At 42.6% G+C, this 15,780-nt stretch overlaps 1 protein-coding gene across 1 annotated transcript in view; it reads right to left on the reverse strand.

The window, feature by feature from the left end:
• tox3 (TOX high mobility group box family member 3) overlaps positions 1-15,780 on the reverse strand; it is a 116,492-nt gene that overhangs the window by 41,141 nt on the left and 59,571 nt on the right. The window contains exon 2 of the mRNA XM_078210260.1: positions 7,709-7,774. Coding sequence (XP_078066386.1) covers positions 7,709-7,774 — 66 coding nt within the window. The remainder of the gene's footprint in view (positions 1-7,708; positions 7,775-15,780) is intronic.

Here is a 15,780-nt window from a genome sequence, read left to right on the forward strand (position 1 = left end):
GCCCAGGTTTCCTCGAATGCTGAGGAGTTTTATGTGCATGGCATGTGCCATTTCTGCTTGACAGGTTCTACACAAGGAAGTCAGCCCGATTGGAAAGAATTGTCCTCCAGTTTGGCAGGGGAAGGCTAGAGGACCACTAGGTAGGTCCGAGCTGTGACCCCGAGGATGGGCAAGGATTCCAATTTCCTGACTCTGGAGGGGAGTGGGTATGATCCCAGTGCTGGAGCTCATTCCAGAGCACAGAGTGGGATTTGATATTTGATCCCAAGGAAAGGGCTTTGTTTCAGTATAAGGAATCTGATTCCCCCACCTCAGAGGGGTCCAGTCCTGACTCCATGGTTTTTTGCATTGGGTAAAGTAGGATGCTGCGGAGCTTGGGTGCTGGGAAGGGGTTTAGTGCTACTCCTCCTCATACCACAGGCAGTGCTGTAAAAGTACTTGTCTTTCCTTCAGAGTCGCGTTTGTCTGCCTTCAGTTGTCAGGTTTCCTGTGGCCTAGAAAACCTAACCATGGGCAGCATGGTGGCACAGTGGTTAGCACTGCTGTCTCACAACGCGAGGGACCCGCGTTCAATTCCAGCCTCGGGTCACTGTCTGTGTGGAGTTTGCACGTTCTCCCTGTGTCTGCGTGGGTTTCCTCCGGGTGCTCCGGTTTCCTCCCACAATCCAAAGATGTGCGGGTTAGGTTGATTGGCCATGATAAATTGCTCTTTAGTGTCAGGGGGAGTAGGAGGGTAAATATGTGGGGTTACGGAGATAGGACTTGGGTGGGATTCTTGTCGGTGCAGGCTCGGTGGGCCAAATGGTGTCTCTCTGCACTGTCGATTCTATGACTCCCTTCAAGATTGAACAAACCTCATTAGCATACTCAAATTGCCAACCCATCCCCTGGGAACTGGTTGACTGGCCACTCCTTTGCCCACCTTAGGTCAGCAGGTTAAAACTGGCTTCCTGGCTTGCTCTGAACTTGTCCTGATTTAACCACTCCAACCTACTCCTAATCTCACTCACTCACCAATCATTAAACCAGCTCTCCACAAAAAAAATGTCCAACGCAATAAATGATCACAGCTGGAACATGATGGTCTCTGAGCAGCTGAGCAGCTGCTGCAAAGTGGTTGGCAATTCAAATACATTTTTAAAAATGCAGAATGAAGCATCATGTTGCTTGTTACAGACAAGCTCTGGACATCATAACGAAGACGTCTGGGACCAAAGAAAAACCGTGTCTTTTGTTCCCTCTTCAGCTTAAGCCATTTGAGCAGTTACTGTCAATCCTAGTGATCGTAGCTTTTTACTCCTATTACTACATTGGCTTGGATAGAGACGAGGATAGGGTCGGGCGGCACGGCGGCACAATGGTTAGAACTGCTGCCTCACAGCACCAGGTACCCAGGTTCGATTCCAGGCTTGGGTCACTGTCTGTACAGAGTCTGCACGTTCTCTCCGTGTCTGTGCAGGTTTCATCTGAGTGCTCTGGTTTCCTCCCACAGTCCAAAAGATGTGCTGGTTAGGTGCATTGGCCATGCTAAATTCTCCCTCAGTGTACACGAACAGGCGCCAGAGTGTGGCGACTGGAGGATTTTCACTTCGTTGCGGTGTTAGTGTAAGCCTACTTGTGACACTACCAAAGAAACTTCAAACTCAAGTGTAAACCTCCCAGACCTTCACTCAACTCTTTTAATTTGAGTAAAAGCATGCCTTTTTTTCAATTGGAACCCCAATATTACTCTTGAGTTGAAAATGTTGAACCATTGTTTTTTTGTCAATTTTCCAACCAGTTTATTTTCATCTTCCCCTGAACTTGTTGATTCTTGGCTGAAATATGGTCACACTATTCACCCAAATGGCCAATCGCAGTCTGGCTACTGTGATACTACTGTGTCTTTAAGAAATTTATTTTTAATCATATCCTCTGCAGTTATAAGCAGCTATGTTTTTTCATCATGGCACGGGCTGCCCGATTAGATGTCTTTTTATTGCTTTTATCAATTAACTGATTTAAATAGGTTTTTGTTTATTTTTAAAATCTGGGCCTAATGCACTCTCTGGGAGTTTACGACCTTTTGAATTGTTGTGGGAAGAATGATTGACAGGTCAGATGGGACAGTTTTTTTCTCTCCCAAGTGTTCTTTCACTTTCAGTTTTGGCTGCTGCTAGTTAGAAGTTGTGTGGAATCCAGACTGACAGCAGTGTTTCTGCCTCTCTCTTTGGTATTGGAAATTTAGCTCTTGGTGGCTGGATGGCTAGTAACTAGAGACAAGGATTGCCCCTGTCTCTTGAAGTGGTTTGCTGGCTAAAAGCTGGAGGCCAGCAGTGGCTCTATCTCTACCTTGAGGTCTGCTGGGATTCCAGAATGGAGAAGTCAGAGTTTCAATTCTCCAGCCAAAGGAGTAATGCGCAGCAAGTTTTGCAGAGCTGCAAGTTCCAGCATCATGGGAGCATTCTTATTTTATGTTCCAAACCTGGGATGTGTGTATGTTTGTAAGGATGTTTGCTGTAGTGGAACAGTGCATTTGGTTGTTAAGTTTTATACAATATCGTGGTTCTTTTCTTCTTGTTTGCAATTGGTAAAAGTTATTGCTAATTTTCTATGTGTTGACTGTATTTTTAAATAAACTTTGTTTGATAAAAGCTCCCTGGTGGGTCATTTGTATCATACCTGAAGTGAAATATCTTAAGCTTACCCATGCCAAAATGTATGATCCAAGCTGACTCCATGAAGCACCTTGGAGTTTCTGACCTGGATTATAACACAATGATTGCTTTTTTTGACTACAGTCAACATCACAGCCAAGTTTGGTTTGATCTTCATGCACACATGCCCCTTCAGGAAGGATTGTTGGATAATGGACAGGTGTGGTAACCCCAAACCCCATTGTTTTCTTACCGAACCTGAGGTGAGGGATTTGTAATGCCCATGTGCTGTTCCAGCTGATATTAGCTAACTCAGCACAGGTCTGTGAGGCTTAGCAATTCAGTACAATCGGCCTGGGTCACTGAGGAATCCTTACTACTGTTTTGGTAAATATTTTGTGTTTATATTTAAAAACTAATTTGCAAATTGCATATCGATCAGGGTTCCTCTGTGTCTTAATTATAAAATCAATTTAATATATTCCTTGTTTTGCTATATTTGTCAGATACAAATTATTACCCAGTGGAGTGCACATGCAACCTGAGCCCATTAGCAATGTTATTTTCGGAATAGTTATTAATTGCACAATAAATGGAATGACACCAAACTCTGCCATTGCAAGCCTCTTGATACAACAAATTGGTCCCAGCTGAACTTGAGATAACAGCGTAGAAATTCTGGAGGCCCTTTTGGTGCTACGAAAATGCAAGAGGATGGGACATCTGCTTGCTCTTCTCTCTAACCCTGTGGTGGTATGGTAGCACAGTGGTTAGCACTGCTGCCTCACAGCACCAGGTACCCGAGTTTGATTCCCGGTTTGGGTCACTGTGCGGAGTCCGCACATTCTCCCCGTGACTGTGTTGGTTTCCCCCGGATGCTCCAGTTTCCTGTCACAGTCTGAAGGACGTACTGGTTAGGTGCATTGGCCATACTAAATTCTTCTTCAGTGTACCTGAACATTCCCCTGTGGCGACTAGGGAATTTTCACCGTAGTTTCATTGCAGTTTTAGTGTAAGCCTACTTGCGACACCAATAAATAAATAAATCAGAATATTTAGGATGTGCGCCGGCAGCTGTAGTGATGCAACAAGACTTTTTCCTTTGTCATGAAAGCATCCAGAACAGCGCCCTACCACTTTGAGGGGAAAAGCACCAGACTCAAATTGTATCAAAGACAATTGACCACAAAATATTTACTATTGCCCAGAGCCAGAGAAAACATAGAACCACCAACCTTAAGGTAATTGAGTGGGAAATCTTGGACACACGTTGGTTTAAATTTATTTATTAGCGTCACAAGTAGTCTTACATTAACACTGCAATGAAGTTACTGTGAAGATCCCCTAATCGCCACACTATGGCACCTGTTTGGGTACACTGAGGGAGAATTTAGTATGGCCAATGAACCTAACCAGCACGTCTTTCAGATTGTGGGAGGAAACCGGAGCACCTGGAGGAAACCAACAGGGAGAACATGCACAGGCAGTGACCCAAGCCAGGAATCGAACCCAGGTCCCTTGCACTGTGAGCCAGCAGTGTTAACCACTGTGCCACCATGAGGATAACTTAGCATCTCTCTAGAATGCTCCAAATGATCATGTTGGGAGTCCAAATTGCAAAAAGGCGATTATGTTCAAATTTGATGTGCTTGAAAACAAAGTGAGACAACCATCAAATTCAGAGATTTTGTAAGAAGTGCAGTGGCCTCCGATCAAAGAAATTTGTGACCATCCTAAAGACTGAAGCAATAGCAGAATAAATGCAGAGGGGGAGAAATAGGCCATTGGTTCCTAAATTGTATCTGGGCCTTTTGGCTTTGCATGACAGGACAAACCCAGCAAACACATGTAGGACCGCTGAGCTGTGTTTGCATTCCTGGATGATCATCTTGAAGGTGCAACGGAATGAGACAGACATACTTTAGAATGGAAAGCAAGTTCTTGAAAGACTTCTTTGGGAGGTCCCTTCATATAGACAATCACAGATCTCGTGCAAAGGGAAAGGAGAATAGCACCAGGGCACCATTCCACATCATCTAACACTAAACACCTTCCACACACATATTCTTGTATTATTAAAAGCAAATGCAAAATAGTGGAACAACTCATTTGAACTACAAAATAAGAATACACGGAGAATACAGGAACAGGGTGTAAACAATGCAACTCCTCACGCATGTTCTGCAATCAAATGCAATCATTGCCAGTGTGTACCTCAACTCCATTTGATCCCTGTCCTTTGACACCTATTCCTAATAAAAATGTCAGACTCAAGTGTTGAAAGTTTCAATTTTCCCACCTTTTCGAGAAGAGAATCCACATTTCCATTACTTTTGGTGTAAAAAGAATTCTCGCTTTCACATCTGAAATGGCCTAGCTTTAGTTTTAAGACTGTGACCCCTTATTCCAGATGCTCCTTTCACAGGGAATAACTTTCCTGTATTGACTCTATTAAATCATTTTAAACAACTCAATTAGATCACCCCTGCACCTGCTGAAGTCAGTGGAAGGTAATCAGAGTTTGAGGGCAGTGCTCAGACTGAATATAGAAGTCCAGATGGATTGTAGCTGAGATTTTACACAACCAAAGCGTAACTTCCTTGAGACAAAGGCCAACATTTCATTAACCTTTTTGATTAGTACTGTACCTGTGAATTAGTTTTTAGTGTACCTGGACATTTGTGTACCTGGACAGTTGAATACCATTTTAAGGGGGTTAAATAGTGTGATTACTGAAAACGAGTGCAGGGATTGCGATGTGTGATTAATCCACTCCTGCTGAAGGCAACACACAAACTTTGTAATACCTCAGCATTTAAATCATTGCAGCATGCAGCCCAATGCAAAATGTGGTATTGAGGACCAGCAGGACGACCAAGCCTGTGCAAGGTTAGCACCACTTAAAACTAGCCCACACTACTTAAAGCCAACTTGCACCTCTTAAAGAGGAAGGACATTTTCATGCAACAGATCCTGGAAGTGGCTTGGGAAGAGTATCCGACTTGCAAGAGGACTGATTGGCAAGAGGGGGGAGGAGAGCAGGCTCCAAGGCTGCACTGGAGATCTGAGTGCGGGAATTGGAAGAGAGATATCCTTTGTTTTCAGGGGGTCAGGAGACCCTCCAGATAGATATCACCAAGGCAATGGGACAAGATGACCATTGGGGTCAATGCCAGCAGAGTAGGCCCCAGGACTTAGATGCCATACAGCAATACCTGATATGTGTAAGTATACATGCCAAGAAAAGATCAACAGCCTGGGTCTTTTTTCTCTTGAAAAAAGACTAACTAAAAAATTCTATTTGGCCTCCAATAATAGGCCTTTATAAATCCTAAATTAGCTACCCTCCCATCGAGGCAGGACAAACTGGCATACTGGCTGTCAGTGCAATATGCACACCTTCCCGCCTCCGTACTCGATTCCACCGAGGTCAGAAGGTTCTGCTCCAGGATTGGAACCATCAAGTTTTGCGGTAACAAATGCACAGATGATGGATTCAGCAGCTGATGAGCTGTCATTATTGAGAAGTCATTTTTGAAGGAAATTAATTTAAAAAAAGAGGAACATCACCAAATATCAGGGGCCTTAAAGCTCATATACAAGGACACTCAATTCCCTCTGTACCGCAGCATTCTGCAGTCTCTCTTCACTTGATATTCTGCTTTCCTATTCTTCCTGCCAAAATGGGCAACCTCACATTTTCTCACATTATATTCTGTGTGCCAAATTCTTGCCCACTCACTTTAACTATCTATAGCCTTTGCAGACTCCTCATCTTCCTCATCTTTATTTTACAACCTACTTTCTATTCTAAAGGTTGAAACCCGCCTAATCTTACCCATAAAAATCACTGTTTGTTAATTAACTAAGTGGAGTAAGAATTACTCTCTGAACATGCACTACACAGTACTTACTGCGACTGTCACTACAAAAACAACAAGGATTTTGTTGTTAATTAAATATTCTTTACGACAGATTATGGCATTTTTATCTAATGCTTAATACTAATTTTGCTGAAGGCAAAATCCCAGAACAATATTAATTATAATGCCGTGTGACAGTATATAAACACAATCTCAGCTAATTATATACAGGAAAATGGTGCAGCTATGTTCTGGATAAACCACTTCAAGCTAGAATAGAAGAATCATAAAATCTCTACAGTGCAGACAGAAACCATTCGGCCCATCGAGCCTGCATTGACAACAGTTCCCGGGCCTATCCCTGTAACCTCAGATATTTACCCTACTAATCCCCCTGACACTAAGGGGCAATTTGCCATGGCCAATCCACCTAACCTGCTCATCTTTGGAGTGTGGGAGGAAACGGGAGCACCTGGAGGAAACCCATGCAGACACAGGGAGAATGTGCAAACTCCATACAGACAGTGACCCAATGCCGGAATTGAACCAGGGTCCCTGGAGCTATGAGGCAGCAGTGCTAACCACGGTGCCACCCCTAGTTTAGTTGAGTTTATTGGGTAACATCTGAATGCAAGAACGACCATGCACTAAAGTTGGCGTACAAGAGAGCCACATGTCATTATGGTGCGGGGGGGCGCACTGGGGACACAATCACACCCCAGATGTAGAACACCCGGCCAGAAGAGGACAAAGCCAGCCGGTGTGAACACTCAGCTCACGTCAGTTCCTAGTCGCTGACAGATCACCCCTTCTTAGCTCCATATTCAGATAAACATGAGAAAAGTTACATTTTCTGTGACAGTTTCCAACAGGCCCTTAAAGAACCTCTGGTTGGGTTGCTTTAGGTCTTTGAAGGGTAAAAGCATTGTGCATTCGAAGGTCATTTGCGATCTAATATGGGACAAGGACATGAAACAGGAAATGTGCCCTGGACTAAAATACGAAAAGTGCTGAATGCAGGTTTCAGGCACGCATACTGTCCCAGCGTGGAATGATTACACGTACACCACATGGCAAATTGGACGGTTTAGCGTCACTTTTCACCTGTAAAATAATCCCAATTTCTCAACCAATAATTTAAAGGCAGAGCACTGCAAGACAATGGATATTCAAAGAGATAAAACAACTGAGAATAATAAATGCACTTGCCTCATTGCTTGTTGCAAAAGCATGGCTTGGGTCTGCCATGTTCATGTAGTTATTGTTCCCTGCAAACTAGGGAAAAAAGAAAAAGGAATATGGTTTAGTGTCATTCCACAAACTACCAATTGACTTAGAAAAACTGAGGAGCGAGAGGATTTCCATGTTCCTTATTATGTAGAACTATAATCACTATTTTGCAATGCTGATTTCAATCTGAATCACAAAACACTGAATTTATTTAAGAGCCATTCAAAATGTTTACAAATGCTGGTGAATGGAAATTGATGATTTATATGTAAATCTGACACTTCTTGAATAGTTGGTTAAAAAAAGTCACAACCATTTACTCTAGTTTGAATTTGGTGCATGTATTGATTGCTAAGTGGCTAAGTACTAAAAATGTCATTTGTTTTAACTCCAGTCTTGTTTGAAGTTACAACTTAGCTTTAGTCTATAACTTAGTAAGCACTTCAACACAAATGCATTCTCAATGAAGATGTTGTCTATTGCCTGACACTATTTCTGCAAAGACTTTAGGAACAGGTTTATCTGTAAATTAACCTAGAATATTTAACTCTCACATCATTTATGTTATTGACAATACAGATGCAAAACTAGTCCAGTAATGGTGCACATTTTAAAATATTTAAGTTGGACTGGACTGTGGCACTCTTATTGCTAAACATGCTGAAATGTAGCCTCAAAAGAATGTACCATTAAATTCAATGTGACCTACACATTGGCATGAGTGATGCTTCTTTGGATGGCCAAGTGGCGTATAATATTTGCTCTGGTTTTTAAGACTACCTTTTTTTTTAACAACAAAACAGTGAAAGCTTCTTGTTGGCAATTGCATGGTGGAATATAGCATCTTCTGGCCTGTGCAACATGCATTCCCATTTTTACACTGTGTGGAACCAATGCAAACTGACACTTTGCGATATATTTATTAAGTGAACCCATGAAATTAATGTAATTTAAGTACAGGATCATAACTTTAGCAGTATGTAAACGAGCAAGATAGGCAGCTTTGTAATTAAGCAATATTGCAACAACATGGGGCATTTTTTGGCTTGCTGTGAAATTATGGGAGTCATTATGCCAAGAATAGTATGGCTCAGATTATATCCTGTGAAACAATTTAATTTACACAATTGGCCAAAAAAGTTGACGTACCAATTAATGTACTTTTAAATCAAGACTAAAAGAGCAACACACTCAAGTAAAACAAACCTTCATTTGTATATCACCTTACCACTTCACTCAGAACATCCCAAATTGCTTGATGTACAGTGAATTACTACTATGGTGTAGGTAAACATCTGATGCACAGCAAGACTCCACAAATAATTATTAGAGTGTCTATCAAAACGATTTTAGGCATTAACAGAGGGAAGAATCTTGGTAGGACACCTTTCAATTTTTCCTTTTATGGAATTATACTGTGTTAATACCTATGGGTGTACCTACACTACATGGACTGTAGCAGTTCAAGAAGGCACCACCACTTTCTCAAGAGCAACTAGAGATGGGCAATGAGTGCCGGCCTACCCACAAAGCCCATATTCCTTGACTGAATAAGAAACCTACCTCTTCAATGAATTAAGAAAAAAATACCTACCTGAAATGCATAGAAATCCATCAGATATAGATTAAAGTGTTATCCTAGATCATCTGATCAAGCCTGAAGGTCTGAAACCTCAACTGGGTAACTTATCTTGTGGAACTGTTGACAAAACAAACCCCAAGTCCACTGAGGCAGGGAGGCTAGCTCCATGCAAAACTGCAAGGGTGAAATCACCTGCGTGCCTGAGATAAGCAGCTGGCACATATGAGAAGGGCACCATAGTATTGCCCACTCAACAGAAGCCTGGAAAATTATAGACGCCCAGTGCCAGTCCAATTATCATCAGACTGTAGAATCGACTAACATTTGCAACTAGAAAAGTTTTGAAAAAATAGTCTTACTGTGGTTTTAGTTTGAGTGTAGAAATGTTCCTCAGCTGAGAAATTAATGTACATCCCACATTATTATGAATGAGCGTTTCTTAAACATGTAGGTATTAATGGATATATTTTCTTCCTGTACATGGAGTTAAAGAGTGATGATTTTATTGAAGACTCATCATTCAATGTTGGCAGGTACTCCAGGACTCCCTTTGGTGCTTTCATACCACTTCAATACATAAATCTTACCTGTGAGGAATGGAGAGACTAGTCCACATGTACCTGCACTGAAAGTCAGCCCCAGTCTTCTCAAGCAGCTAACAAAGTGCTTAACGAATATTTATTGCCAACTGATTGCAATCCATCAGTATACACGGGGGCAGTAATCAGAAGGGTGGGTGCATTGTTCGTAAACTGTAAGTTTTCAGACTGTGACCTTGGCATCCTTGTTGATGACACTTTCAGGTTAACAGGCTAATCCATTCATCACAGGCAATATAAACTTGCCTGAATCGGGATGCTGAGTGTGTCAACCCTGATTCATAAACTCCCAAGATTTTGTGAAGACTTCAGGAAAGCTTTTGACAGTTTGAAGCAAACTGCAAAGGTAATGTAAGTAAACACAAGTCTGTAAAAACTGCTTCTTTGATGTGGATTGCAAAAAATAAAATTTGAATTAATTTGGCATTTTAACAAATTGTACAATTTCTGAAGGAAAGTTACTTTAGTGTCCTCACGCTTCTATTTCATCAAACACATCAATATAGCAAGAGACTGCAGTCCTAACCCCAATTGCTCACTTTGTTCTCACACTTATTTTGTTCCCCCTTCCTTCAAACATTCATTTTTAAATGTCAACATGTTCTCTGGTTCAATGATCTGTGCTACAGCCTCAGGACTCATACTGCCACTGTCCTTCCTGTTGACTATTGAGGCCCATGCTGAGGTACTACTATCTGAAGCTGTGCCTCCTGGGGCAGAACCACAGAAGGCAAGACCATGCGTAGTCTCTCCCAATGATAGCCATAGGCCTTCTAGCCATGCTGCAGCCAAGAAGGTGGCACTGCATAGGAACACCAGACCAGGCAAAGGCACACAGAAGTTAGGCAATAAGGAGATTCACAAGGGTGTAGCTTTGTATTTACGATTGGATGTATTGTTGGATGAAGTTAAAATAGAAAGGTTTTTTGAGGTACCTTTTATTTTAGGACTTTGTCCAAAAGGATGCTGTGATCAACTGTAGCAAAGGATTGAAAAGTGGGAAATTGTTAAGCAACAGTGATGGGGTTATAAGATTTTAGAAGAAGCGAAGATCCGGGGCAACCAGTCCAGAACAAAGGAATCCTGGATGCTTCCTTCTTTTATCCCTCCTCCTCCTGAGTGGCTGCGTCTTTTTGACAGTCGGGTTGTGGAGGATGCACCAGATCACTAAGAATTTGGCCACAAGTTCGAACAAGTGCAGGAGGCCTCTGCCTAAGTCGTTCTGGTGATGGAACAATTGTTTCAGAATGCCAGTGGTTTTTTCCAGGTGCCTCATTGTAAGCAGCACACTATCCACACATTCTGGTGGTAGAGAGGAGCTATGACCAAGTTTTAAAGCCAGCAGCCCTCGTTACCAGCTGTTTGCCTCTGGTTTGTCTTGGTGACACAAATATGGTGAGTATGGCTGAGTCTGCAGAATGAAAGTGGCATGGGCTGCTGTCAGGATGATGGGAACTCACTGACACAATGCCCTGTTATAGGTTGTATACATACTACACTTTCAGAGTATGGTAGACATTATGGTTGTGATCCATCTCTGTGGGGTATGCAGAACATACATCGATGGGTCTCTGAACCATTGAGAATCCTATTATCCTGAGAAAGCCACGTACCCAATCCTCCTGCTACTCTCTGGTAAGAAATATCATGAAGATGTACAGGGCCTTTGAAAGCTTTCCGATTCAGCAATGGATAGCGAGCTGTGATTGGTTGGCAATGTCACCTGCTCCTATTGGGAGGTATCTACTGGTACAGAGTTGGAGGACCATGGTGAGCTACACTGGTAGTGCCATCCTCACCCTGCATTTTGGCACAATTCAGTGACTACCTCTTTGGTGAGATGTAGCTTCCTGAGTCACTGCTCCTAGCTAAGATGGAGGTGAGCGCAATGCTCTCCAAATATAATCAGTGGGTGCTGCTTTTTGTTGTGAGCCCTCACCTTCCTTCTCCCTCTTTGCACGCCCTCCCATCTCTGCTGCCTGTGCTCCATGACCCTGTCATGCTCTAATGAAAGTGACCTTTCTTCGCAGGATCTGAATGGGGTGGTGAGGACTGGGGGAGCTGAATTCCCTCTGCCCTTTGTAACTCAAGCAGAGCAGAAGTTAAAACTGTGCCGTGTGCTTTGCCACTTGAATACCTCTCTGTGACTGTTTTAACATTGAGTACTTGAGGTGACTCAGGTAGCACCTCATAAATATATGCAAATTGGGATCCAATCGGCCAGATCTCACCACAAGGAAGTTTTAACAGTGTTCTGGTTGAACTATTTGCCATAGAGGTTCCACCCAGTAAAACCTGCTGAGGGAGAAGGGGAGACTCCAAAGCTAAGTGCAAACCTGGTCTTTGCATGGTCAGTTGGTGCGGTCCATGTGGTGTAGGCCTCCCTATGGCATCTCCTGGGCAAGATGCTTGGTGCCTCTTCCTTCCCTCTCTTGGATACCGTGTCCTCCCTATTCCTTCAAATTCCTTCCTTCAGGATAGAGCCAAAATCTGCACACAGCACCATGACTGTGGAGTGACTTTGTAATTCAGTGTGCGTTGAGATGTTTCCAAAGTGCTATGTAAATGTGTATCATTCTTTTTTTCATATGCACATTACGCCCTGCTGTTCACAAATTGACAACAAGCAGGACTGGATTAAATAACTACCTTTCCAAATTTATTCTCCCTGAGGAAATCTGCATGTGTTTCTCCCCACCTGGCTTCAGCTGTCATTAGCGAGCAGTTAGCAAACCTTTAACCATTTTATTTTGTCTCTTTGATTCTATCATTTGCCTTTCCACACGTTGCCCATGGGAGCAATGCTGGAAGTGGCAAGAATGACTATGTTGGCAGTAAATCTACAATAACAATCAGTATTCCTAACTTCTCCAATTCTGCTGCACTCAAGGAAAAGATAAACCTAAAGCCATTTATAAACATTCACGGTTCCACAAGAGGACAGCTCTGAGCTGCAGCAAACCCATTCACCTCATGCAAAAATGATCCATCTGTGATGGAAGGAGCGATATTATAAAGTTTGCATCATTTTCCAGCTCCAGTCTTTGGATCCCTTTATTTCGACATGTGATACCAACAATCAAGAGTACAACTTGAGTGATTGAAAACCAGTCTGGGGAACTATCAATGTTGGCAGATCAAAATTATCACAGATGTTTAGGCTTTTTTTTATCTCTTTGGTAAGATGTGGGCATCGCTAGAAGGCCAGCATTTATTATCGATGCTTTAACAGGCCACAAAGGGCCAAATAGTTCTCCTTTGGCACCGTAACAGTTGTGATAATTGCCCTCGAACTGAGTGGCTTGCTAAGCCATTTCAGAAGTCAGCTAAGAGTCGATCACATTGCTATTGGATCCAGAGTCACATGTAGGCCAGACTCGGTAAGGCTGGCAGGATTTCCTTCCCTAAAGAGCATTAAGGATGCCAGCTCTGATTGGTTGTAATCCTGGAATGTCCTCCCACCTCTAATTTCCCTGCCTTTACACTCACATTATTGGTCCATCCTCCAGATACAGTACCTTCCCACGCCAACTGAAATCAAATTGCATTCTTTGATACCCAATTGGAATAGTCTTGGACTGTTAAGGGAAAGATCCTCCCTGTCCATCTGAAATACTCCTAGAACTAATTATTATCTAAACAATACAAAGACTGTGGTTATGATTTTTTTTCCTGGGTTGTCATATTATCTTCAATAATAGAAACATAGAAAATAGGTCCTTCAAGCCTGCACCACCATTCAATATGATCATGGCTGATCATGCATTTTCAGTATCCCATTCCCACTTTCTCTCCATACCCCTTGATCCCTTTAGCCACAAGGGCCATGTCCAGCTCCCTCTTGAACATATTTAATGAACTGGCCCAACAGCTTTCTGTGATAGAGAATTCCACAGGTTCACAACTCTGAGTGAAGAAATTCCTCCTCACCTCAGTCCTAAATGGCTTACCCCTTATTCTTAGACTGTGACCCCTAGTCCTGAACTTCCCCAACATTAGGAACATTCTTCCTGCTTCTAGTCTGTCCAGTCTCATCAAGATCTTATATGTTTCTATGAGATCCCCTCTCATTCTTCTAAATTCCAGTGAGTACAAGCCCAGTCGATCCAGTCTCTCTTCATATGTCAGTCCTGCCATTCCAGGAATCAGCCTGGTAAAGTTTCGCTAGACTCCCTCACCAGCAAGAATGTCCTTCCTCAGATTAGGAGACCAAACTGCACACAATACTCATGGTGTGGCCTTACCAAGGCCCTGTATGCCCCAGAGAGGCATCTTTACTCCTATACACAAATCCTCTTGCTATGAAGGCCAGCATGCCATTAGTTTTCCTCACAGCCTGTTGCACCTGCATGCCAACCTTCAACGACTGTTCCACCATGACACCCAGGTCACGTTGCACTTCCCCTTTTCCGAAACTGCTACCATTCAGACAATGACCTTCCTTGCCACCAAAGCGGATAACCTCACTGCATTGTATTGCATTTGCCAACATTTGCCCACTCAGCCAGCCTGTTCAGGACTCCTCAGGACAATCCTGGGGAGTTGATAATTCTACTGGCCATGGAAGTAATGAGGAGGATTTTCTAAGCACTATATTTCACTCTGGTGTGTCAGCCATTGCTCAGTTGGTAGAACACTTGCCTCTGAATTACAAAGTTCTGGCTTCAAGTCCCACTCCAGGATTTGAACACAAAAATGGAAGCTGACACTACAGTGCAGCACTGAGGGAGCACTGCACTGTTTGAGGTGCTGTCTTCCAGATGAAACGTTAAACCGGGACCCCATCTTGGGCGATGTAAAAGATGCCATGGCAGGATTCTGAAGAAAAGTAGTGGGAAAGATATCCCTGGTATCCTGGTCAATATCTCTCTCTGTCAATATCACAAAGGACAGATTATCTGGTCATTATCACATTGCTGTTTGCAGGAATTTGCTGAGTGAAAATTAGTTGTCACATTTCCTACATTCCCCCAGTGATTACATTTCAAAAAGCACTTTATCGACTTTGCGTCCAGTGGTCATGAAAAGTGCTAGAAATGCAAGGCTTATTAAAAAATTCTCATAGGCACGGGAACATATATAAAATTATCAACTGGTTGATTCTTACAAAAGTCTATTTTCACAAACTGAGCAATTTTTTAATTGAGTCATGGTATGGGACAGATGCAGGAAAATGGGATTAGCGCGCCTTTAGTGGTGGATACTGTCAGTGCAGATTCGATGGGCCGAAGGACCTTTTCTGAACTGTATGACTCTACATGGGAATTCATTCACTTGATGTGATTTTGACATGACTAGCATTAGGACTTGGAAATATAATATCCTGAACTGTACACAATGTCGGTCCCCCATGTTTTCCTGGGTCCAAAACCAGATTTGGACCTGGGCAAGAAACAGGCCTAGGACCCAAGTCTGAAGTTTTGGTTGTGAATAATGAAAATCAATTGAAACAACCTTCAAAAAAAGAGAAGCATAGAAATCATACAGTAGCAAAGCAGGGAAGGAGGGAGCAGCTTCTGGTTAAAAAGCAGACTTTGGTTGTCTGGTTTATTCCCTTTTAAATGTCTCCAGACCACGCAGGTGAAACGAAACACAGACCAGGTGGGCACTCCAAACATTTCAGTTAAATAGATGTAAGAATAATTATCTCAGGAAGCTAAACTAGTTTAGGACTAAGAAAGAAATGAAAAGCAAATTTAAAATGTCTGCTGAACAGTTAAGTGTGTGAATGTAATTAGTGGAGGAACTACGGCTAATCAGCTGTGAATGGTGTCCATTAATTACTGTTTCCCTTGGAGAAATAAGAAACTCGATGACAATGTTAACACTACGGTGCACGGATAAGGGTAAAAAAAAACAGGGCCTCATGC

The sequence above is a fragment of the Mustelus asterias genome, chromosome 4 (assembly GCF_964213995.1).
Source record: "Mustelus asterias chromosome 4, sMusAst1.hap1.1, whole genome shotgun sequence".
In the NCBI taxonomy this organism is placed as follows: domain Eukaryota; kingdom Metazoa; phylum Chordata; class Chondrichthyes; order Carcharhiniformes; family Triakidae; genus Mustelus; species Mustelus asterias.